General features: G+C 39.9%; 1 protein-coding gene across 3 annotated transcripts in view; it reads left to right on the forward strand.

The window, feature by feature from the left end:
* Positions 1–27179, forward strand: part of FGF12 (fibroblast growth factor 12) — a 526765-nt gene that overhangs the window by 260878 nt on the left and 238708 nt on the right. The window contains exon 1 of one of the 3 annotated variants that reach the window (XM_081028816.1): positions 5340–6533. The exons of the other annotated variants lie outside the window; for them this stretch is intronic. Coding sequence (XP_080884942.1) covers positions 6335–6533 — 199 coding nt within the window. The 5' untranslated portion in view covers positions 5340–6334. Of the gene's footprint in view, positions 1–5339; positions 6534–27179 lie in introns of those variants that run through there. 3 annotated transcript variants of the gene reach the window in all.

Here is a 27179-nt window from a genome sequence, read left to right on the forward strand (position 1 = left end):
ATCTGAATCTCTTAGACAGGAAAGAGAGAGGGTCAAATTCTTTCTGAGTCTTTTGTTTCTTAATAATCAACTTAAAAAATCAATATCCCAAACGGCAGTTTTAGGGTGGCAAAACTTTGGTCTCTTTCAAGTGTAACAGAGAGGAAAGCTCTGGAAATAAATGACCTGGGTTACATTTGAACTCTACCAATTCTTAACTGGGTGACCTTGATAAAGCGGCTTAACCTCTCTGTGCCCCAGTTTCTTCATTTATATAATGAGGATAATAGCAGAACTTACTTCATAGGGTTATTGTAAGAATTCAATGTGTAAATAATTGTGATGCACTTATAACTATACAGGGAACTTCGCATAGCATTGGCTCACATAAATTATATCTTCTATTTCTTATCAAAAGAGACATTCTCTAAGATACCGATAATTTCTCTCCCAGGGCAATAAGGATACTACCCTTAATATGTGTCATAAAGAAAATTTTAATCTTTTTCTTATTTTGAGAGATCATCAAAACCAGAAAAACATATAACATGTAGAAATTCAATTATTGAGCTGTTGACTAAAGCACCATAAATACAGTTGCTGCACAAAGGAATTCACAAATTATTAGAACGTAATTGTTTCTATTGCTTTTGCCAGCCTATTGCAACAGACAATTTGGCAGAGAAAAGAAAATGGAAGTATAGTTACTGTGTGGGATAAAATTCATGGATTAGAGGTCTTCTGCCCATTAAGCTTTTTTTGTGAGAGCCTACTGAGCTCACATTCACCAAGCTTTGAGTCAGGGGCCTGAGCTCCGAGGGGCGATATATAAGCAGAGCTAGGCTCCTTTGTGTTCCTGACAAACAGGGACATTGATAATATCCCACTAATGAAAATTTTGTTTGCCATTACAATGTCAAGGTTAATCACTCATTTCAAGTTGATTTCCAGTCTTCGTTAAATACATTGTGTCCAGGAGTGAATAGGGGATGATGTATATGAATCAGAAGGTATGTTTTCCTGTTTTGGGAAGTTTGGATTTTAAAGCAGGGACCTGATTGAAATGGACATTTCAATGACAGCATGCTCATTCTAATCCTTTCCATTATTATCACTTCTTTGAGCCTTGTAGCAGCTCAGTTAAATAGGCACTGCTAGTGTTATTATCACTGATTTATTTTGCGGATGTGGTTTAAAGATTGCCTGATCTGTGCAGTAGCGTAAAGCAAGTGGATGATTAAGACAAGAGCCAAATAAGATCATGATGACACGAACTGTAAGCTTGCTGAGGGCCGGGAGAATGTAGAGGTGTATAGAGTTCCCTCGGTAACTGAAACAGAGTCTTGGATGTAATCTGTGCTCCGTTCAAGGTTTCAAGTGAATGACTATGGTGGTCCTGATAGTTTGATTTGGGAGCTGGAAGACTTGACCTATTAAGCATTCTGTGTTTTTTTCATTTTAAAATATGCCGATGATTGAGATTGTTTATGTTTTATTTGTTTGACTAGAGGTCAGAAATATAACTATATAATTACGTTTTCAATGTGTATCTGGCAACTTTCTCCAAAGTAATTAAAACTCTTTTGATCCATGGTATCTTCAGAATGGTAAAGGAAAGTTCTGAAGTTGTGCAAAGGAAGATAGCTTCAAAATCATGGTATTGTTATCCCTGACATACTGCCCTTTAATATATAACCTGACTCTTTTACCTAGATCATCGTGTAGATTGATTTCAGCTTATTCCTGGCCTCCAAATGCAAAGATGCTGGAAGTGTCCTAGTAGCCATGAAGGAAAACTTACAAGATTTACTGGCCCAGGGAGGAAAATTATGAATTTCTGGATATCAAAAAATTAACTTGAATATTGCTTCTGATGTCAGTGGCCCTGTACACGGGTCCTACATAACTTTTCCTACATAAAATCCTACATAAAATCCCTGTGCTTACCTCTTTTTCTCACTGGAGAAATGGAGTAAATGACGCTGATGATGATTTAAAGAGCTAAACAGCTAAAAAAAAAAATATATCCTGAAAATAGCTGCAGGAGTACAAGGGAAAAAGTAGTCTTTGTTGTCTAATCACCACATTCTTTTAATAGACATCTAAAGACCGGAATAATGTTGCTCTCAGAAAGCTGGCATTTATTGTTTTTGTTTTGTTCCTTGAATGCCTGACTTGATATTGTCATGTCAAGACAGGAGACCTTCAAACAGCCACTGTTACCTGCTTTTTCATCTTTTCCCCCATCACCCTCTTCAGTCTTATGGCTTCTACAGTGGTTACCTTCTGCATCAAAACATCCTTTTTTATAAACTCAGAAAAAAAAACCACAACACACTCAAAGATGAGAGCACAAGCATTCCCTTTCCATGCCTTTGGAGGGCTGAGGGGGGTCGGGGGACTGCAGTTTTGGGGAAATGTGCTAGATTTTGAGAGTCTGAGGTTATTTCTTTCTCCTAGTATTATCTATATTGAATATATATATTAAAGTCTCAAACTTTGACACCTGAAGAATTTTTTAAAAACTCAAATTCCTGGGCTTTACTCGTAGAGATTCCTCCTTCACATTCTGAGAAAGCATCAGAAATCTGCATTTTAAAAAAGCATCTCAGAAGAACATTGTGCAGTTTCTTTAAAAAACAAAACACTGTCATCATCTCTTTCACTCACTTGATATTTTTCCTGTTTTCCAAATGCTTGCACATACATATTCAGTTCTGGAAGGTGTATGGGAATGATTATCCCTATTTTGAAGATAAGAGATTCAGAGTTCAGCAGTGACTTTCTCAAGGCCTCACCGTAGACCGCCGTCTTGCCCATTTCTTTTGATTCTTGCCTTAGCTGATCTTTTTCTTTTTGGGTGTTGAACTGAAAAAGGCACAGAGCCCCCAATGCCAGCCAGTACTATCTGTGCCTGCCTTCCTCAAGAATTAGACAAATCTTCTGGTAGCCAAGGAAAGGAAATAATGTTTTCTGTGGAATGTGAACATTTGCCTAATTGATATACTGTTGCCTTCATTTTAAGTGATGATCCCCTTGCCTCATCTAAATGTACTTTTGAAAACCTATTAGCCGCTTTTGTCTGTGTTGTCAAAATCCCAAGTTTGCTGCCCTTATTCAGCCACACTGAACTGCTGCAGGGGGGATTCGCTCCCCATTGACAGTTGGGGTGCCCCCCTCTCGGGAAACCTTGCCTGTTTAACCCTCCTTCCAGCTGTCTGCCCTATATACTCCTGTCTGCCTGTGTTATGCCCAGCATGAATGTGTGAAAGGTCCAGGCCCCCAGACACAGTAGGGTTGTTTGACACAGTGCTTGGTCTAAACCTCACAAACCTCAATCCTTCTCATTGATTAAGAGAATTTCTGTGATGCCCACAGTTTTGTGACCACATCCAGAGTTCCCAGAGCCTCTCTGGGTCCCACATCCATTTTCAGTAGCTTCCAGGGCCTAAATTTTCTTTGCCCTCTACTAGGGTGTTTCGACATACATCTGTTTCTTCTTGAAACTCATCCATTTAATCTTTGGGCACTACCCTTGATGCTTAGTAAGGTGTCTGTGAAGGGGATCTTTAAAGACGAGTTTGAGAAACATTGTAAGTATAACTAATAGCTACTTCCAGACCTTGGCATGAATGGAAGGTGATTACTCCTTTTGCATTTCCAAAAGCTTTCATAACTTGGGTGCCGGTTATCTCTTCTGCTGAGTTTCCTGTAACATTCACTGTCATCACAAGCACTGCTGGGACCTGATTGAACTCCAGAACGGGTCCTTGACTGCTTTTACCCACAGTCACTCTCTCACCCCACCTCCATTCTCCTTTCTGTGTAGAGTTCTCACTTGGTCCCTCATTTTAGGGATTGAGCCTGTTTTGCAGCTGTCCAGATAGAAAGAAATCTGGGTTCCAAGGAAGCTGAGATACTTTTCCTGTTCCAAAATGAGTTAAAAGGGGCCCAAAGTGAGGGCCCAAGAAGCTATTACTTTCTCCAGTGTCCACTGCCTTCCTTCCTAATCAGAGAATTCTACCTACTTTAGATTATCGGAGTGAGGGTGGACTGTCTTCTCTCAGCTCCCCCACTCCTAACCCCTTCTTGGGTCCTTTACCCACATCCAGGGTCCTTTAACCGGCTTGTGGTAGTGTTTTCTCTTGGGGGAGGGACGGGACAGAGCAGACCCGAGCTGCAGTTCCCTTGCTCTGCCTGAGAATTTCTCATCCAAACCTCAATCACGTAGGATTGCGTAGAGAGGAGAAAAGGGGAGAGACAGAAGACAGAGAAGGGGGAGAGGGGTGACTGGAGGGAGGGAGGAGAAGGGAGTCTGGGAACAGAGGGCTAGGGAGGGGGAGGAGGACCGATCAAGGGGCTCTTCCCTGCGACCCAGGAGCCCAGCCCCCACCTGGGCGCGCTGGAACAGTCTTGGAGGGTGGGCAAGCAGTGCAGGAAGAAGTACTCCCGCCGCCGCCCGCTCTTGGTTCCACTGCCCTCTCGGCAGCGGTCGTCCCTGCCCGGAGTTTTCTGAGAAGCTAGAGCTCTGATCCGCAAGCCGGCTGAGAGGCGGCAGTGGCGCCCTGGAGCCGGTATGGCTCTGTGCGCCTAAGCCTCAACCTATGAATGGGACTCCGCCCTGAGAGGCCCCTCCGGGCCCAGTGGCTGAAAAGGAGCAGTGACAGGGGGGCGCCCCGCTAAACCCGAGGCGCTAGGGGCCACCCGCGCAGCAAGTTGGGCGAGTTGGCGGCAGCCGGCACCTGCCTCCCGGACCCAACCCCAGAGTCCCCATCAGGCTACGAGGCCCGGGTTGCGCTCTCAGTCCCCTCCCACCATTGCCCTGGGCAGCCTAGGGGCCCTGCCTGCTCCCTGGGCGCCAGACCATGGTGGGCAGCTGCTGCCCTGAGCCACAGCCGCTTCGAGCTGACATCGCCCACAGCCAGCCCCCGCCCCCCTCAAACCGACACGCGGGTGTTGGCAGCACGCTGGTCACCTCCTTCCTCCGCCAGGATGGGCTGCGCGGGACCAAGTGATCGGCCTCGTGTCGGGTGGGCCATCACCGTCTGATCTGCTGCCTGTGAGCTGTGGACTGCTGGGCGTGTGAACCTGGGGTTCCCGGGCAGCGCTGCGATGACCTGATCCGGAGTCCGACAGGGCGCCCCTTCTTCCTCCACTGGCTCTGAGCCTGTGCGGAGCCGGGCTCGGTGCGACGGGCCCGGGCGTACCATGGCGGGGAGCTCTAGTGAAAGGTGTGTGGGTGCCGAGCTGGAGAGGACACGTTCGGGATCGCTGCCTTTGAAGGGGGCTTGTTTAATCTACTGAGTCATTCCAGATTTAGGATTCCCTAAATAATCACCAACTGTGCCCGTCTCGTGCCAGGAAGCAATCGGCAAGAGAAAGAGCGCCCGCTCTTGGGACCTCCGGTAGCTCCAGTGCTCGCCTCCTAAGGGTTTCTCCCTCAGGGGTGCTGAGACCTCGAGGATCTCCCTCCCCCCTTTCCCTCATCCCTCCTTCCCTCCCTCCTCCATTGCCTCCCGCTCTCTTTGCAGCGCTGCCGGCGGGGAGTCTTGCTCACCACAGCTGGAACCAGACGTACCCCTTCCCCACACCCTTCCCGGGACTCCGGCTAACCGCTCCCACTTCGCGCCTCTCCGGATTCCGGAACGCGGGCAGCCGGCCCCCGGAGAACGGCCGCCAGCGCGATGCACTCCCTAGACCTCGCCCAGCCGGGGCGGACCTCCTAATCTCCAGAACTGCGGGCTGCAGGGAGTTAAATTGCTGCCTTCCTTTCCTTCTCTCGCGGTTGGTGGCTTGTTTTCTAAAGGAACGTTTTATTCACTTTTTAGTGTTTTCTACCGGTGGCCCGCGACCCGCCGTGGCCCAGCCTCTGCTTTGTAAACGGGTGTTATATGTGTGTATGTGTAGATGTACTTTGGACGCCTTACAACGCTTGCGCCTATCCAACGGGGGGACGGCTTGTTGTTTTGGACATCCTTCTCTCCCCTCCACTTGGGACTCCGAACGCAGTGTGACCAAACTCCCTGCTGCCCCTTGGATGCGGATTGCTTTGGGGTGCAAGTTTGGGGTGCAAGAGTCTAGTTACCGGGAAGGCCGGGGACTGCCCCGCCCCCGCCGCCAGCGGTTGGGGAAGTTTACATCTGGATTTTCACACATTTTGTCGCCACTGCCCAGATTCTGACTAACCCTGTGGGCGCCAGGGTTTCCGTACTGTACTGCAGCCTCCTCAAATATTAGCACTGCCTGCCCGCGCCTGCCCTGTCCCTCCTGGCTACCGAGGTCCTGCCCTCGCCCAGCGGAACGCCATCCCGAAGGTGCCGGGGAGCCCGGGGTCTGGGGCCCGCGCTGAGCAGCTATGGCTGCGGCGATAGCCAGCTCCTTGATCCGGCAGAAGCGACAAGCGAGGGAGTCCAACAGCGACCGGGTGTCGGCCTCCAAGCGCCGGTCCAGCCCCAGCAAAGACGGGCGCTCCCTGTGCGAGAGGCACGTCCTCGGGGTATTCAGCAAAGTGCGCTTCTGCAGTGGCCGCAAGAGGCCAGTGAGGCGGAGACCAGGTCAGTAGAAGCCCGCACAGTGGGCTCCCCAGAGGCGGATACCCTCTCTCCTTCTGAAAACCCCGAGGGGCACTCCGAAGGGAACCAGGATTCCTCCCCTCTTCCATCCTGGCCCACCTTCTCCTCTAATTCCCCCACATCTCTCTTTCAGTCCCCCTCTGTCAGTTAATAGCTTCTTGACCCATAATCGGTAAAACACTTTATACCTTGATTTAACCACAGTTTGATTAGGATGAGAGTTCCCTGTATAGTTGCTTCTAGTCCCATATAGCCTGTAGAGTCCTTGAGGGCAGTGACCTACCTCCTCATTCATTCTCCCATCCATCCATCCATCCATCCATCCATCCATCCATCCATCCATCCATCCATCCATCCATATATCCATCCATCCATCCATCGCTTATATTACCTACTGGGGACCTAAATATAAATAACCCTTTCTCTCTGTATCTCTCATAACATTTAGCATAGTTCTTGACACATGATGGACACGTAGTAGGCACCAGACAAACTTAAATTTATTCTCTTTTTCTAACTCTTTCTCCAGCAACACATGCAATTGCATCTTTTAGACAGTCCAGTCAATTTCTCACCTTCCCATTTCCCTACAAGTCCCTTCACTTCCTTTTAATAGACCTCCTTTTCCTATGTATACTCTTCCTCCAAATACTCTCGTGGTTTCCAAGGGCTCTGCTCATTAACTTTTCTGCCCTGTTACTCCCATCCTTTGCACACTCACACTTACTTTTGGCACCTTAAGGGGAAAAAACAAAACAAAACAATATCTGCAGTTTGGCCTCAGGGAGTGTAAAGAAAACTTGCACTTGTTAGAGATTTTCTTGGCATGCTTTTCTGAAGCTGAGTCTCTTCTTTGGACCTAAACTCAAATGGTTGGTCTATGATCTGTCTCTGTTTACAAAGGGAAATTGGATACCTTGAGTTTTAGAGTAATTATTCCCAGCTCAAGCCAGGCCAGTGTCCCAGCCTGAAAGAAAGAAAGTAGAATTGTTGAGATCTGTGCTTCCATCAGACTTTATTGATCCTCTGGGTGTGGCCTGTAGGGTCATTGGCAATCCGTAGATATTCTCTCCTTACTATAGACCACTGAAAGGAAATACTGTCCAGAAAGAAAGCTGGCTCTCTCTGTGATTAGTCGACTACATTAGGTTAGCATCTTTGTAACTCTGATTGTGATGTTCTCCTGGGTTCTAGGGATGAAGCATATGGGCTAGGGTCATTGGGATGAGGAAAACACTTGGAAAATCTGGACAATTGGGGCTCCCAATTAGTTTAGAATTTGGGATTAAGTCCTGTGAAGAAGCCATCATCTCATTTTGCCATTGGGTTTTCATGACATTATCTTGCCTTTATGGCATTTCTCTTTGCAGTGGGCTCCTTTTCTTATTCTGTGATGTTGATAAAATAGTAAATCACAGAAGTAAACAAAAACCATTGTGATCCCAAGGCAGGAGCTACTAAAGTCTGTGTTATTTTGCAACCAGTTACTATAACCTGTTCATTTCAGAAAGTGAAGATTTATGCAAAAAACTAGAGTTATCACTGCACAGTAAATAATTCACATTAAGGGAAATTAAAATCCTGTTTTTGTGCAGTGATCACTTAGGGGCTATCTTCTATCAGGGCTTATGTGGTCTACAAGGAACTTTAGGGCTCTGAATTCAATGTGACTCTTGTATCTCAGTCTCTTGCGTTTGCACTCTGGTTGGGATAATTATATGATATTTGTGAATAGATCCTACTCAGCGTCCTCAGTTCAAAATGAGGTAATGACAATGATATGTGGCTTGCATTGGTGAATGGGTAAAACAAACTCTCCTGATCTTTGTTGAAGTTGATTTGGAGATGAGCAATTTGCATGGCTGAATTTTGCATAGGGAAATTGCTTCCTGTGGCCTTTTCCTCAGCATCTCATTAGAAAATAGAGAATTTGAGGGAATTGCTGAGGTTTTTTTTTTTTTCTTTCTTCCCCCTGTTCATTTAATCTGCTCCTTTTTTTCGTCTACTTAGTGTACATCTTGGCAGAGAGGATCCTGTCTGGTGACTTCCTTTAGTTAAAGTGTCACAGTACTAAGCTGGCAGAGAGATGCCATTACCTGTTAAGACATACCCAGTGCCAGGGCAACATGCATTTATCTCTATACCATGGACTTCAGTTGTTCTGAAGCTTAGCTAAGAAGAATAGGAGTGTGGGCTATGGAAAAGCTTTTTGGGAAGATGACGGGGTACTATAACCGTTACTAACAAAGACAAATACATTTTCTGTTGATTTGCTGTCAGCAACCATGATTCACGTAGCATGGGATGAGCCTATTTTTATAAGGAGATAGCACCTCTACATCTCAATTTCAGAGGGACTGCTTTAACTGGATCGGGAGGAAGTTGCTAAACACCAGAAAGAAAGAAAAACTATTTGAGGGAATCTGTTTTATAAGCACTTTGATATTATATTCACTTGATATTTGAATTGTTCTTGGACTCACTAGCCCTTCTAAACCATATCCTTGTGAACTATGAACTGAGTCACAAATGGTAAAGTGGTCACATTCCATTGACCTGCCTTTCCAGGGGAGTGAGGTGGAGACAGTGAAATTGAACCAGGTATTGGATGGGAAAGGCCACGGGTGTATTTCTGATTTCATGGCTGACACGTTCAGTGTCTCTTAGTCTCGTCTTAAGCTCACTAAGTTTTGATACGTATAATATTGAAACTTTATAAATGCAGTGGGAATGGTGAAATTACACACCGAAGGTCTCAAATTTCAAACTCATGATATTGCAGAATGAAAATGTGAGAACTGGCAGGGCAGACCTCACAGCACACAGTTATAGGACTCTGCTTCACATCAGATGCTCTGGGATCGTTCTCGTGGAGCACAATGTGATAGCGTACGCTGGGACAGAGCAGCAAAACTCTTCCTTAGATGAGAAATCCTAGAGTCAGAGCAAGTTGGTGGTTTATACAATGTTGCGCAGCTCTATTGTGGCAAAATTGGGAGTAGAACTAGATCCAATTGATTTTTCTTGCCTGTGTTCTTTGCAACACAACACAAAGAAAAAGTAGTATAGAGAAGAACTGGGTGTCCTTTCTTAAAGGATGGAAATAATTTTTTGTATTTGTTTTTTTTACCCTTATGGATTTTTGTCATTGTTGTTGTTGTTATTTTGTAATTAGAATAGGAATAGGGTAGACGAGGTAACTGGTAGAAAGAGACATAGGCTAAGTCAGGAAATTGGGGTTCTAAAATGACCATCCTATAGCTAGCATGCATTATAGAAGCAAATCCAATAGTGAAGACATACAGATAGCATAGGAATAGTTAGACTCAGGCACTGTGCGGGCTGTAGCTCTTTGGAAATGAGATGTTGGAGACCTTGAACTGGCAAGTTGGCTGAGGGCATTGAACCATAAAAAAAGCCTTAGACCATTTCTCTTTGCACTTTCTAATAAAGAAAGAAGCATTCATTATTTATGTGTGAAATACCTGTATGGTCCATGCCTGCTAGACTATTTGCTTAAACATTGATGCCCCTGAATTTGCTGTCTCAAGGCTATTAGTACATCCATGTGAATTACCTACGTGGCTCATTCATTTCCAACATTTGTTTTACTGTGGAATAGAAACACCTGTACAAATGATTGCCTCCAAAAGTATTTATTCATGTTTTGACTCAGAAGTTACTACAGGTAATGGATAGCATTTACAGTCAAGAAAGGAAATGTATTTATATTAGGTTGGTGCAAAAGTAATTGCAGTTTTTGCAGTAATTTAACCTTTTAAACCGCAATTACTTTTGCACCAACCTAATGGAATCTCTGAATGTTGGAGTGGCCCTGAATCTTGGAGGTCATCCAGTATTACTCCTTCATCTTTTAAATGAGGGCATCTCTGGAAAGTACAGAATAGCTAGATAAACCTAAATCTATGTATTTTAAGTGATTTTATGTTTTTATTATTTTTCTGTAATGTAATTTCTCCCCTCAAACCAGAGCATTAAAAAAATCAGCAATCAGGGATAATTCTTCACCTAAGAAAATTAGATATTTTTTTTTATAACTTAAGTAATTGGTTTTATATGCCCCTCCCTTTTAAAAAAATGATGTAGTATATTTACAATGGGTAGATACAATAAATCAAAGAAGTGATTATAATTGTTACTGAATTTTGTTGCTTTCCATTGTCTTATATTTCTGGGTTCTAATTTGTACTTTTATAAAAGTTATGGCTATTCAAAATATTTCAATATTCTTCCAACTTCTTTTGTTAGGTGTATAGTATTTAATAGCACACTCATTCAACTATTTACTGTCAAACACATCCTTTTTCATAGATGAAGAAAACATCACAGAAAATTGAAACTTCAAGAAAACTGACAAAAAAGGAGAAATGATGCTTAATTTTGTGATCTATGGAATATAAATTAGATTTTATAAATTGAAATAATTTTGGTCAATGTATACATCAAGATTAGATTCATATAACAAGTGATATTTTACATTTATAGCAAGCATTTTTATGGTATTTTCTCTTTTAATAGTATGACTCATGTCTGAACTACAAAATCAGTCTAATTAAATGGTATTTGGTTTAATGTCTGTTAAAAAAACACACACGAAAAAACAAGCTTTTCTTTTCAGAAACCCACCCTAGGGTTTAAACTGATATTTTGTATGTATTTTTTAAATCCTATTTTCTCTAAAGCAGTGCATTTTCATCAACAAATTATGTTTCCATTGTAAGAACATTTTAAAATAGCAGATACTGTGATTTCTTTCATCCCACAGAGATCTCATCAAGCCATAACTCAGGATTAAGTCTTTAAAGTTTTAATGAAGTTGATATTCTTGAACAGAATTAGAGAAACAATTTGCAGGAAATGAGGCAGTCTTTGTATTGGAAGCAGCAAAAGGAATATTTTGGAAGATCTTGAAAACTAAAGCTTTGTCTCATAAAATTATATTTTAAAAAAAGTACTGGGCTTGCTAGGATAGCACCACAATGCTTTGTTCTAGGTGAGAGTATATTTATGCACTGATATTACATACATTCTTGATTGGGTTTGGAAAATTTGTTGATAGTGATTAATTTTTTTCTTGTCTCTTCCTTGAGTGCATCATAATGTATATTTGCTATTTACTTTTCCTTCTAGAAATATTACAGATTTTATGAAGACTCTCAAAGACAGCATTATTAAATATAGGGGACCCAGGTAATATACTACATTTTTGGATTCTATGAATGGTTTACCTATCTCACTGCAGAGTTTTACTTGTTATCCAAAGCAAGATACACCACATCTAAAGGGCTCTGATTCCAAGCCCACCTTCTAAACATCTGTGAAAAACAGAAGACTTAGATGCAAAATGTCTATAAATTAACCATATGTAATAATAACGTATCATATGTATTATAATAATGTATCATAATAATAATCACATGTAATAATAATAACTATGGACTATATGACTTCAGAATTTACAGTTTCTTCACAACGTTTGCCCCTCTTATTCTTTATAGCAATCCACTGACATAGTGTGCCCCATCTTCAAAATAAGAAAACTAAGCTTTGAAGTAGTAGAAAGACTTGTTCAGGTTCATGGAGTCAGGAAGTGGCTGAGCTGTCACATGAGCCCCAACCCCACACTGCCAATCCGCTGTCTTTATCTTGAGCTAAGAAGGCTGAATCTGAATAACTCAGTTTGATTCAAAGCTGGGAAATGGTTGCTGGGGGGGGGGGAGGGGGATCCAGTGACTAGTTTAAGGAATTGTGGCATGTCATGATCCAGTTGCTTTGCTGTGTGTGTGATCCAGAGACTCCATGGAGGGTCTCTAGTGAGGAGGAGTGAGTGGAAATACTGATGGTCTTCAGGCCAGAACTGAAGAAGCCGTCCTGTGGTTGTGTTGTCATGTCTGGTCCCCGGCTTTGGGCTGGGCTGGCCCTCCCTGCATGCCAAGGGCCTCAGAGATACCAAGGTGCCACTTGGGGCACTTAAGCACTCACTGGGAGACTTGATTCCAGAGGGACAGACTTTCTTGACTGTAAACATACTCGATTGCTTCAGATGTTTTTGAATGTAAGGAGGTTTATACCAAGGTCAGTAGAGCCCTGTAGGATTTAGTTCTTGTTTTTTTTTGTTTGTTTGTTTTGTTATTGTTTAAGTGACAGTGTAGCATAGCAATGAATTACATGGACTTTGGTGTGGGATCTGAATTCAAATTCTGGAAATGTTTGTAAGAACATTTGGCAACTATCTTAATAGCTTTGAGCCTTAGTTTACCGGTTTATAAAATGAAGGTATTATCTCTAGCATTTAGTTAGGAAGTGTCTCACTGAGTAAAAGTTTGTCTAGCACCCAATTCCAGTGTGTGTGGGGGGGTGAGTTTTCCCTCACCAACAGCAATTCTCAGACACCAGCTGGGCGTTTTACAGTCACCTCAATTCTGCCCCTACCTACCTAAAGAGTGTGCCTTATTCTACAGGTTAAGGGCCCCACAAGACAAGTGCCCCTCCCCCAATTCAGACACATTGCTCAAGGCCAGCTTGTCAGCTGTGCATCTGACCACCCCACTGTAAATTGGAGGTTCCAAAAACACCCTCCTTGGACTGTGGAGGCCAGGTGCAGATTTAGGTTATTACCTGTACCTCTGACCAACTGGTTACGAAGCAGAGGTTTCTCTGTCCCCCTCCTCAGGCTCAGTTAATTTGCTAGAGTGGCTCGCGGAACTCAGAGAAACATCTTACTTGCTAGATCACTGCTTTGTTATAAAAGAATATAACTCAGGGACAGCTAGGTGGAAGAGACGCATTAGGCAAGGTATGGGGGCGTTGTGTGGAGATGCCATGCCCTCTCCAAGAGCGCCACTCTCCCCAAATCTCCATGCGTGTTCACCAACCAGGAAACTCTCTGGACCCATCTTTTTGGGTTTTTATGGAGGCTTCATTAACAAAGGCCTGAGTGAATCATTGACAAGGGGTGCCTGAGTCAACTTCCAACCTCTTTGCTCTCCTTAAGTTCTGGGCTGGGACGGAAAGTTCCAACCTTCTCATCACAGAGTTGGTTTTCCTGGAAACCAGTCCCTATCCTTAGTTTTGGTCCAACAATTCACCTCACATTAACATAACACAGACATCCTTATCCCTGTTATCTCTTGGGGAATGCCAAGGTTTTAGGAGCTCTGTGCCTGAAACAGGGATGAAGACCAAATATGCATTTCTTACAAGTCACAGTAGCACACTGAGGAACTCATTTAAGCTGATTTTTGAAGGATGAGGCAGGCAAAAAGAAGGATTAAAGGCAGAAGAGAACAACTTGCATCAAGATCAAGGTGAGAGGGAGTTCAGTGCTTTTGAAGAAGTTGAATAATGAGAGCAAGGGGTAAAGGTGATAATTTCGCACAACATATCAAATCCTTATGTTGCATACTTGAAACTAATATAATGTTATATGTCGATTCTATCTCAATAAAAATAATCATAAGGTCATTAGACATTAACGTAAATAGCATGTCTTAATGAAACAAAAAAAGTTTCATTTTCCAAAACAAAAATAATGAGTGCAAAAGTCGTTTATGTATTTGCAAATCTCTTTAATGTCTGACTTCATAGAAATCAGCTGTATTCTCAAATCTGCTTCTGCTTTTAATCTCTTGAGATACGTTGTTGTGGTTGAAGTATATATATATAGATAACCTGATATGTGGTTGAAAAGGGAGGAAAATTTTAATAGCCTTTTCAGATGATTGTGGACATATCATGTAGCATCTGGAAAACTCCAATGGATATGACAGAATGAATGAAAAAGGCAAATAATTAGTATAATTATGAAATGTTATGAAAATAGTGTTGACCTTGTGAACCCACTGAAAGGTTTGCAGGAAGCTCCTTGGGCCTCTGTACCACACTTCGAGAACTACTGGCCCAGACTGATGCCCTAGCAGACTTATGATTCCTTTGCTTCCACTCGGGGTCCCTTTCAAGCCATTCTCCTCTCCAAAGCCAAAGCGTCCATTTAAAAATGCAAGTCAGATTATACCATCCCCTACTTCTAACTCTTCTTTGGATCCTAGGTTAAAATATGAAAGCCCTCCAAGGAATTTTAATGTCCTGCATGACTCTGCCCTTGACAATCTTTGCAACATCACCTGAATATGTCTTGAACATGACTTTCATGTGTGTGACACTTGGGCGGATTTCATACTTGAGTTTGGATCCAGTTCATTGGTCTTTGTATAATCAAGTGACTTTGAAAAGACAAACTTTGTAAGATCCTCCTTATTTGTCTACCTGTTGTTAGTCATATGATAAGTTTGTGGTATTCATACATCTCCAGGATCCCTGCTTCTAACCACACTTATGTTAATGCTTCTTAATTGGAGTTTAAGTGTATACAGTCTTTTCTTAATGACTTTTCAGGTGTCTCTAGAGAGGGTCCTAAGACCTAAGGCCGAACTGGGTTCCCTAGAGAAGAAGAATGACATGGGACAAGTAGGCTCTGTGGTTGAAATCACAAGATGTTGAGCTTACAGATTATTTAGGCCAGCGGTCCTCAGCCTCGCTGCAAAATGAAATAACCTGTGAGTTTTTTGAGTGTGCTAATGACACATACCCAGGAAATTCAGTTTAGTGTGTCTACTACCCAGGAAATTCAGTTTAGTGTGTCTACTACCCAGGAAATTCAGTTTAGTGTGTCTACTCTGGGGCCCAGACATCAGTCATCAGTTTTGTTTGTTTGTTTTTAATCTCCTAGGTGACTTGGGCTGAGAATCACAGACCTGTCCCCGTCCCCTCATTTCATAGTTTGTGGCTCTTAAACAAAAAATAATTATTCCATGCATCCATGCCTCTGGGAACATATTCCTGGTGCCTAGGAACTGTGTACACCAATCTTAATTATAATGATGAGCTCTTCCTTGTGCTTATTGTTTAACCTTTGGAGTGGTTCGTGGTGTCCGTCACCCGAGCTCCATTATGTGATATGCTTGTGTGTCTCACCTTCCTGACTGGCATGCTGGTTCCTAAAGACAGGACCTGCGTCCTGCTCCTTACTACAGCCTCTGGGCTTAACATCCTGCTCCTATCACTGAAATTTCTCAAACACTGTGAAAGAAATGAGTAAATGACAAACCTTCTCGTTGAATCAGCTTAGAGGAAGAGAATTCTCAAGTTAGTGTCTCCAGTTCTCACATAAGGATGCTGAGATCTAGCAAGCCTGGAGCTTCTCAAGTTCACAAGACTCGTTAGAAGCAGATTCTGGGTTTGAACTCAGGCGTGTTTTTCCTAGTCTGCTTTTCTTTTCTTTCTTTTTTTTTTTTTAATTAATGTTTTTTGGGTGACATTGGTTAATAAAATTACATAGGTTTCAAGTATACAATTCTATAATTTATCACCTGTATATTGCATTGTGTGTTCACCACCCCAAATCAAATCTTCTGTCACCACATATTTGACACCCTTTACTCTCTTTAACCATCTCCCTCCCCCTTTCCTCTAGTAACAACTAAATCATGATCTGTGTCTATGAGTTTTTGTTTGTTTGTTTGTCTTATTTGTTGCTTTCAGTTTTATATCCCACATATGAGTGAATTCATATGGTTCTCAACTTTTTCTGTCTGATTTATTTTTCTCAGCATGATAATCTCAAGATCCATCCATGTTGTTACAAATGGCAGTATTTCATCTTTTTTATGGCTGAGTAATATTCTACTGTATATATGTACCATATATTTTTTTATCTAATCATCTGTTGAAGGACAGTTTGGTTGTTTCCATGTCTTGGTCTCCGTGAATAATGCTGCAGTGAACATAGGGGTACATAGAGCTTCTCAAGTTCACCAGACTAATTAGAAGTAGATTCTGAACTCAGGATTGTTTTAACTGGTCACCTTGTCTTTCCACTCTGCCAGCACTGGAGATAGACTTCGGTTTCTTTCTATGAAAAACAGTGAAACTATATGAAAAGATATCTAAGGGCCTTTTTAGCTCAAAAAGTTATTAAATAGCCTTCTTTCCCAGGAAAAACACTCATGACTAGGGGAATGAAATACTCATCTGCTTCCTGCTTTGTACTTACACAGGAAGTATAAAAGATTTTCCAAGTCTGCTATTTAGGATGTCCCTAACTGCATCCCGTGGTTTAATTATCCACACTGTGCTATTAAACATATCTTTGTCTAAAATATCAGCCTTTATTTATTTTTATCTCATTTTAGGTTTATTCTGTCCCTTCAAGGATTAGTAATTAAATCCACCATGCTTTAGTGTTTTAGACTTTTTTAAGGTCAAAAAGGAGATTGAAACGAAATGTGAAAGAGATTCAGGAGAGAAAATCTGTGAGATTGTGCAAGCTATTATTAAAAAAATACAAATTTATAGAAAATATATATATTTTGTTGCTACTAGTGATATTAAATGTTATAATTTGGGGAATTCAAAAGATGACTCAGATCACCTTAACAGTGCCCTAGAATTATCTAGTACTCCTCAAATAATTAGAACCAGGGGCAAAATTTAAATAAGTACTAAAAGTGGGAATCCGTATTCAAATTGCCTGGTTAGAATAAGAGTGCAATTCTGTGTTTAGGCAAATATCTCCAGCTGAGCTGTCCATGTAACATCCATTCCATACATGATGTTATGTTGGGGAGAAGACTTTAAGAAAAGATAGCCACCTAAAATTACCTGAAGAGGCTAGAACAGAAAAGATTGCTCAGTGTCTAAGTAATTAATAAAAAATGATGGAAAATAAAGAGAATCAAATTTCAAGGAAACCCGTTTCTCCCTATGAAGAGAGTTAAAGCTGCCATATTGTCATTTTTTATTGCTTCAAAGGAGGACTGCAGTGGATTTTTACAACCAGAGTGCAGCCATCAGGTGAAGGGCAAGTGGTATATGAGATGAGAGTCCAGAGACTGAGAATTCTAGGAAAGGAAGTCACGTTGATAGAAATCCAGGCTTCCTCTGTAGTCCTGTTCTTGTGAGATTGCCCTCGGAGAGACTGAAGATTTACCTTCCCTTCAGAACAGTAGAGAGGGTTACTGTTTGCCTTCTTTCTGAACCTGTCTATCCCCAACAGGTCCCAGGGCTGGGCCATTCATTATCCTCTGCAGCTTTTGCTCAGGAAAGTAGCTGGCAGCATCTTGGCTGGGCTGCCTCCACATTCTGCAGCTATGGGATACTGAGCGGTCTGTGTGTTCTTCCCTCTCCGCCTACAGTAGGTCCTGAGAAAAGCAGCACCAAGAGGAAATTCACTTTGAAATCATGTTTTTCCTAGTGATTCCACAAAATTCCCTTTGAGGTATTCCTGAGCTGCATTTCTGGGCCACTACATGGCTTCTTGAGTGAGAGTTCCATTCATTATGGTTCCACTGTGAATGGGACCACTCTCTGGATTGGGAACCTGCAGATGGAGGTTCCTTACCCTCTTGTTACTTTCACCTAAACCACAATCCTGCCCACTCTTTTTCTCATGCTAAGCAACCTATTGAGTCTGAAGCTTGTTTCCTTGGAGCTGATGGCTGAGACAGGTGAAGCTGGACCGAAGCAAGCCTCTTGCCCCTTGGTTCATTATTTGAATCCAGACAGTACCTGAAATTTCGATTAAAAAACTCTTGTTAGAATTGGCGCTTTGTTTAAGACTTTGTCTCATGCCGTTACGTGTCTGCACTTGAGGATGAATATATGTGACATCAGCCTTGGGAGTTCCACCCAGTGGGGTGTACAACTGAAAGTATTAGTGGGTTTGAATTGGAAAGCATCAGAGCTCACTGCAGTCACTTACCTTATGGAGGCCAGAACTGAAATTTCAAAGGTATAATAAGTTAGGTTATTCGACTCAGAAAGGCAAAGCAAGCACTGAAACTCAGAGAACGCCAATACCTTATTGCTACACCATAGCTGTCTCCTGTGGCACATTGGGAGATACCTGTAGCAAGATCTATTCACCCATATTTTGTCTTGAGCAATTTAAATGTGGGTTGTTGCTTTCAAACACCTATAGTCAAGTTATATTGACAGACACCTATCAAATGTCTGTTTGTCATGTACTTGAGCGCAAGATACAGTGATAATGAGGAAATCCCTGTTCTTTTCGTATAGGGCAATATGTAATTAAGATTTTGTTAACTCTGGCTAGATTTGTATTGCTGTGTTCCACCTTGTAGTTTCGCTATGTTCTTTTGGACAGTTTCTCCTTTAATGATTATATTTCAAGAAGAAATAATAATTCCTTAATTAAAAAAAAACACACATAGCCACAGTTTGTCTTTTAAAAATGCATGTGTGGGTTCAAGGCCTGGCTGAAAGGATGCTGTTTTGTTATACATATCATCAGCATGAATAGGCTGCACAATCAAGGTTCTTTTTCTACCCCTCCTCTCCCAGTGCTCTAGCCAGCCCCAACCTTGTTGACATTCACAGAACATTTACTGCATCTGTCCATTTCACTTCCTTTAGTTTATAGTTGTTGTTTCCACAAGGGAAGCCATTAACCTCCGCGCCCATCTTTTCCTTACCCAGACACAACCCCTCATTTAACCACCCTGCTGCAGTCCTGCCTGCCAGTCATTCGAAGCCCAGCTTAACTCCCGTCTCTTCTGCCAGATGATCTCAGACCCTCCCAAGTAGAGTGAATCACTCCTGCCCCAGGTTTCCTTTGGCTTTGTATCCCTGTTGTGTGCAGTTCAGTCTGTCTTGTCTTGTAGTTACCTGCCTGCCTCTGGAGTGTGAGTTCCCATAGGAAAAGGACCCTGTCCTTTCTATGCTTTCTCCATAGTAGGTCATCACAACTTATCAGAACAAAACGAGTTCTGTTGGTGACTAATGTGCTCATGGCATCAGTACGAGGTAGATTCCAAAGGAATTTCTGCACAAATGTGAAAATGCCGAGCAAAGAAAAGAATTAGTATATTAAGCTAATATTAATTTCCTTTCATTTGATACTAAAATATAAAAACATCATTAATCCATTTTTATTTGATGTATAGCTATTAGATAAATTCTTAGACTCTCATGTCTTCCCTTCCTCCCCAACCTAACCTCCAATTGCTACCCCTGTTTCACTCAGCATATACTTTCCTCTTTCTCAGCAGAGTTAACTACTTATAAAGGAGGCACTTTATCTGGGAATACTAAAAGAGGGAGCATCATTGCATTAATTTATGTCTTTGCCCCAGAAACCAAGGGGAATTGAGTTGTACAGACAAAATGGAAAAAGGACCATTTCTGTTTTGACTGGCTTTAGTTTCTTAACATTGGGTTAATGAGAAATAATCTTTGCCATTGATTTCACATTCAGTCATGCCTGGTCCTTACATTTACAGTTGAAACCAAGGAGTCATTTTAGTGTTAAATACCCTTGAGGGAACATACTCACTTTGGTTTCACTTTGCTTGGTAAAACTCTAAGTATTGGGGGAATACAGTATTGATTGGGTCTAATGAAAAACCTTCTTTCTGTCAACTCTTTATTACCTCATTGGCTTTTCTTCTTTCCTCATCTCTTACTCCTAAAGCTATTGATAGCAGCATTAAGTTAGTCTTCTGTATATGCTACAGTCCTCTGTATTTATTCTTTTGTTTGCTTTGAAACCCAGCCTTTTTCTTAAGAAGGTATGAATAAGCAAGGCTTTTGATTCAGTCTAAGGTAAGATAGTGTCATAGAAATAACATTGGACTGAAAGGCAGAGTCTTTTTGACCTTTGGGGGATCCTTTTTCTTCTCTTCAGCTTAGTTTCCTCATTTTCAGAATAAAGGGATTATATCAGATGGTTTCTGAGATTCCCTTAAGCTTTATCATTCTTGATGGTTTTTTTTGGCAGTAATATAGAGGAAAGGTGGGTTGGATTACAAGACATCTGTATGTAATATATAAGAAGATAGCTTAATAATATGTTGGATATGAAATTCTGGAAGATTTGATATGCATTTTAAATGGAATAGCAAAAAACTTAACAAATACATTTTTGTTTAACTGATCTGTTCTTTATTTTTTCTTAGATCCATTAATTTAATTGAACACAATTGACTGTATTTGTAAATATTCCTTGCATTATTTTAATTTTTAGCATTTAATTTGGCATTCAAGATAGACTATTACATAAGTTTGGACTTCAGCACTAAAATGATTTAATAAGGTGGTGGAACCATACTTTGTTCTTTTTATTTACCAGTGCAACCTTAAGATAACATAACAATATAAAATGGACAGGAAAAGGAACCATGTGATATTGAGTGAAAGTTGAAGATTTATTTCTGAATAAACTAATATGACACATTGCATTTCACAACAATTTTCAGTTAAGCAGTGGAAACGTGGTCAAGTATAGGGTGCCATAGAATTGGAAAGTCATACCTTAATTATCAAGTTTTTAGATTTCCTAGACCTTGGTATACACCTTACTGATATGTTTTCCACCAAGACTTTATCAATAAAGAAAGGGAAAAACCAACATTTACTGAATATCAGGCTTGACATACTCTTAACAGTCATTATATTCATATTATGGACAGTTGCTGAAATTTAATTGTGGCTATTAGTGGTAGATTTATAAGATGTAGAAAGGAAGGGTATAATTAAAATATTGCCTAAAATTAGATTTTAGAGTTTCTGTGGGTTTCATTTATGTATATCACCCTTATTATCTGTTCTCATTGGTGGTATTGGTATTTGACCTTCTTCAGTTTTTTCCATTTCTTTATCTGTGCAGTATGGTTACAATATACACAGGGGAAATTCAGCTTTAGTTTTTGAACCACTGATCATGTTATTTTACCAAAAATAGGCTGGACCTGTTACCTCAATTTGAAGTCTAACACAAAGTTAATTTTAACACTTCCACAAGGAGGGTCTTTTTGTTTCTAAAGAGAATGTCATTCACAATAAGTAGAGGCTGCCTCAAAGTGTTTACTAAGTGTGATGATTCTTTAGAGAAACAATTTGGAGGGCTCTTATGGGATTATTTTTCTCTTTATAGATAGGAATTGAGAGTGAGAGTAGGATTCTATTTAGTCACTGGCTAGTTTACTGTTTGATTAGAACATGGGGCTAATAAAGTCATTTCTTGAGGTTAGTACCTATATAAAACATGGATATTAATCCATTTCATGTTAAAGACAAACCCTAGTGACACATAGATGTCACGCAAAATATATTTGTTGAGTGAATAATCTTGCCAATGACATAGGCCAAAAATAAGCTTTAAAAACAGTTCATTTACTGGTAATTACAAGGGTAAACACAAATTGTTCCTCCTGGTGGAGAGTGAGAGTAGAGGGGGTTATTCAGTGATGCTCTATGAGTATCCTTAAGTAGAGTTATTTTCATATATATGTTATTGATCCTTTGGGAAATCTGACTTTCTCAGGTGAACTTTTTTTGATTCGGCTATAGCCCACCCACATCTTGGATGACATAGGTAGGACATAGGTAGAATTAAAAACAAAATTGTACACATTAATATTGCAATCATAGAGTCTCGAGGTTATAGGGGACTTTAAGATCATCTACCTTACGTGATATTTAAATACTCTGACCCTATCACAGTTGTTCATTTATTTACATTTTCATACAGTCATTTGACACACATCCATTGTCTACTTATAATCTGTCTCGCACCATGGTATGGACATCAGAGAAAAAGACACAGGTCTTTCTCATAAGCTAGTTGTGGGTCCGTGGGAGGTATAGAACACCAAGAATTTCATGTATAGTTCAGCTTTTCACTGGAAGAGTTTTAGAGATTGTTTTTTCATTTCTTTATCTGTGCAATATGGTTATAGTATACGTAAGGAAATTCAGTTTTATCTTTGAAACGTTGACCATGTAATTTCACCAAAAATAATCTTGACCTATTCCCTGAATTTGAAGTCTAACACAAAGTCACCCTTAGGATTTCTAGCACCTGAAAAGGATTCATAGCATCTAAAATTATACATGGCGTATAGTAGGTGTGTTGATGATCCTGATTACCTGCCGATAGACAAGTTCCAAGTTATCAATATCACTGTAGAGGGGGGTTGCTTGGAATCAAACATAGTAATCTACGTTTGGTCTGATACACCCAGAGTAAAACACGCTCAGTCTAGATTTGAAGTTCAGTGAGGCATTTAGGAGGTCACTTTATCCCTCTGCACAGTAATATTTGGTTAAGTGTTCTTGTAACTGCTGTTTATAATGTGCTTTGAGAAAAGAACTTTATAATTTCACAGTAGGAATTTTATTATTTTTTAATGTTAACCAAACTCTTAGGATTTTCGTGAGAGATTTTTGCGTGCATTCTAAATTAGGTCTCTAGTTGGTCTAGACCTCATTTAAATTGATGGAGGCACTTTCACAGGTAGATTTCACAGCATATAAAATATATGCGCAAAGGTCTTATTGTGTTTAATTTTAAGAGTTTTGAGCACATCTCTGTTCACAATTTCACAGTTCCAGTCTGTGCCTAATGTAATGGAGATATACATTCAGTAGTCCCAAGACAGTAGTTTTTTTTGGTCCTCCTTGTGCTCATACAAACTCCATTCATCATATCCAGTCATGTACCTCAATGATTTGCTTGCTGTGAAGTTTTATTTCTTCATTTATTCATCAGGCACTAACTCAGGACTTTTGGGGAACTATACGAGATACTAAGATGAATCAGTTACAGTCACTAACATCATAACATCATATAAACTGATTATCTTTTGTTTCATATTATCTTTTTCCCACACCTCCTGTCACTGCCAAGATTTAGGGGTTTGTTGTGACTACCAGGAATGTTATAGTCCCCCACCTGGTGTGTCAACCTGACTTTTCTAGAATCCCTAATCATTCTTTACACAGAAAACTTTTAAAACATACTTAATATCATGCTCGTTCCCCAGAAAAAACTTTGTAGATTCCTAATTGCATACAAATGCACCTTTACATGGCCTCAAAATGGCTATGATTTCCTGAGGTATTGTTCCATCCTTCTCTCTTAGTGCATATATCCACAGCCCCTACACTCTGAATGCAGCATTTGAGCCAGGCCAGTGACGATGGAAAGAATTTCAATAAGAGTTAATGTGGTTGGTAAGCGCATGAACAAATGGGTAGAGATGGGAAACTGCATGTCCCAGCAGTTACTAAAACTCAAAAATACATGGCACAGAAAGGCTTTCCCCCATTCCTCCATTTTGATATTTCCCACACAGTTGCCAATCCAAGCAGCCATTTTGTATGTGTTCTATAGAAGGAAACCCCACGGATATTTGAATTAGTTTATCATAAACTAAAGGAACTAAGTCAGTGATTATGAGTCAGCCTATGAGAGAGCTTTCTTTATACACCTGGGTTACCATAGCGTTTTTCTTCATTTAGATTAAATATTTTTAAATTGAAATGAGAATCTTAGAATATGATATTTCAGTATAGGTAGTTCGTTTTGTTGCCCAGATAGTATGAATGATGATTTTAATCAGACAGTAATATTCGTCTCATCATATGTTCTTGGTGTTGAATTTTCTGCTATCATCTAATCTAATTTTAGCTGATACCTGACACCTCTGGTTTATAACCTCTCATAGAAATAATGCATTTTGAATGGTGGGTCATTATTAATACATTTATAAGACAATGCATATTTATTAACCTTTTATATCAAGTAAAAATTAAAAATTGATTTTAAGTAGAATCAAAATAAAGTGGAATTGATTTAAGTTTTGTATTTGCTTCTTTTCACTTTACGAAGTCAATTGAACATTAAGCACTAATGCTTAGTTTCATTTTTTAAATCTAGGATTAAAAAAAGTGGAAGTGCTCTTGCTGAAGGGGTGGTATTAATATATATGTAAGCAGTTCCCAACCTTCTCCTTGAAGAAAATGCTCAGTCCATATTGTCCTAGACCTCAGGGGAAAATTATGGAGTAAATATTGTTAAATTAAGTCTTTTCCCATTTGTTAGCTATTCAATTCTGTTTCGTTATAAGATCTTGTTGTTGTTGGTTGTCCTTGCTTCCTTATTTTTTGACTTTTTAAAATTTTTTAAAAATAATTCTATACCATAGACACCAGTATCAGGAAACAAATGACAAAATTTTGACACTACTTTGTATTTCCTAAAATATGAGTAAAAGTTTTTGCTCATTTTGTGTTTCTTCTTTTTCATGTGTTTGTTTTAATTGAATCATTTTAATATATTTTACAAATTTGAGTAATTATATAGCATTTCACAGTCTGACAACACATTTAAAAAATGTGAAGGTTGCTTTAAAAAATGTGAAGTATCCGAACAATATGAAAAAAATTACGATGTCTTTAATTAAAAAACAAATGATATGAATTTTTAAATTTTCTCTTTTTTCTTGTATATTCCCTTCATCTCCAAGTCTTATTCTGTTTATCAATGTATTGAAATTATGTGTTTGTACGTCATATATCTCCCTTAATAGACTGAATTCTTTTGGTGCATGATTTCTATTGTAGTCCTCACAACATGTAGTATAATATCTGGCATATCATTATATTTCACTAGACAAAGAAATAATCGAATATATGTCGATTTCTATAACTTCACATATTTTAAATAAAATGTATTATATATCCTGATGCCTTCCAGTTTAACAATTCATTTTTGTAGTTGAGATTCCATTACACTGATTTGGATTTTCTTTCTCTTTGCTCATTTTCATAAGCACTTATGCTTTATGCACTTTCAATTACATAAAATAAGTCATGCAATTATGTTTTGTTAACTGCATATTGAAAATAACTATCCTGATTTATTGAAAGAATGAAGACATAAAACAAATTCTATTTTTAAAAATTATGAAAGATTATGCAGAACTTGGCTTTCTGAAATAGCTTTTTAATAAGCCCTTTTTCTTTTCCAAACCGGAAAAAAAGAAAGAAAGAAAGAAAAAGACATTCATGGCTATCTAATCCTCTAACAAAATGGCTAGACATACTTTCTAAGCTTCTGAGTGAATCTTAACTGGTCTGACATTTGTCACATCTATTCTGTGAAAACACAAAAGGGCCAAATATGAGGTGTTATATCCTCTGAGATATAAAATGTTAACAGCTTCTCTGTAGGGCTTTCCCACAGGCATGCATGCCACGGCATGTTCTGATTCACTGGTAATAATGGTCTCTGATTACGATCCTTGGATGTGTAGAGCAGTTATCCCACGTCTGAGACAGGAACACTATGGGTATTTTCTGTATTCTTTCTCAAACACAGGCAGATCCCTGCTAGCAATTGCCCTTTTTTATATTCATATAATTATTGTTCGTATTATTGTTACAGAATTCTGTGATGCCATATAATTACCTACTATAACCATCTGCAGTGTTTAGAGGTAGTAAGAAAGCGCCAGACAAGTTAGTGTCAAGCTTTTGGAAAACAATAAAGCATAGGACGGCATCAGCCTTGCGCCTGGAACATCATAAGTGCTCAATAGCTTTGAGTTTCTTTCTTGCATCCCAGATTTTAACTTTAATTTCAATGTTCTTTCCATTACACAATGTTTTCTCTTCCAGTAGCCTCTTTTGTTGGGTACATCAGAAATAGTTTTATTTCTGCACTTACACAATTGGTCATTTTCCATTTGTGTTCCTTACATACTTCTTTATTTCTGTTCATACATTGCTGTGTATGTAGAAGGATATAAAAATGTAAACATTTTGTAAATCACTCTCATTATGCTTATATCAGAGCCTTTTAAAACTTTCACATTCATTTTTATTCTTCTAGATTTCAGTGGATGATAGGACTTTATCATCAGTAAATCATCTGTTTTATCTACAATAAATTTAAGAAAACGAGAAAAGTAATTTTTGATAAGATTTGAATGTTGTTTTGGAAGGAGAGATATATGTGTTGCCTCCCTGAGTCATAAATTAGTCAGAATTTATGACAGATGAAATTTGTGTAAGGAAAATCAAATAATGAAATAGGGCTCAAACACTAATTGCTACAAATCATATTTAAGATATGTTCCCAAAATACATCTCAGCTGGAATGTGTGTGTGTGTGCAATGCACATGCATACTTACACACTTAACAAATGTGTGAGTAAATTAACTATCAAAAAAAGTATACAGATCCATGAAAAACCCATATAGCAATATGTTTTTAAGTCAACTTGGAACCTTAGAATTAGCTCTGGAAAGAGGGTGACTTTGTTCACAATCAGACAATGTCACTAACTAGGTATGTGTCATTTATTCTTCATTTCTTCAGCCCATGTTGAAAGCTAACCATGTACTAGTAATTGGGCTAAGTAACAGTTACTTCACCTTTCTGAGCCCTAGGTACCTTAATGTTAAAATACTCTAATAAAGTGTACTAATGAGTCTTCTAATTCTTAGACAGGGGCCTTTGTCTTGGGCTCTTCTTTGGCCTTCCTCCAGACTAATCTGTCTCCGTGGAGCAAGGAGTCCAAGGGGCTAAGAGTTCGTGTTCACCTGGAGCCTATGCGTCCTCATTCGGTACCACATTCTGGGTATGTGGAACACTAGCATTCCCTATCAAACAACACTGAACCCTTTGTGAGGGGCTATGTGGCCCTCTTCTCATGGTCTGTACTGCAGGGGACATATACCCCTAGGCCTGCAGGGTCACTAAGGCTGTTTGCAGGAGGTGTGGAGGGCACTGGGCCATGTAGG

This window comes from Rhinolophus hipposideros, assembly GCF_964194185.1.
Source record: "Rhinolophus hipposideros genome assembly, chromosome: 2".
In the NCBI taxonomy this organism is placed as follows: Eukaryota; Metazoa; Chordata; class Mammalia; order Chiroptera; family Rhinolophidae; genus Rhinolophus; species Rhinolophus hipposideros.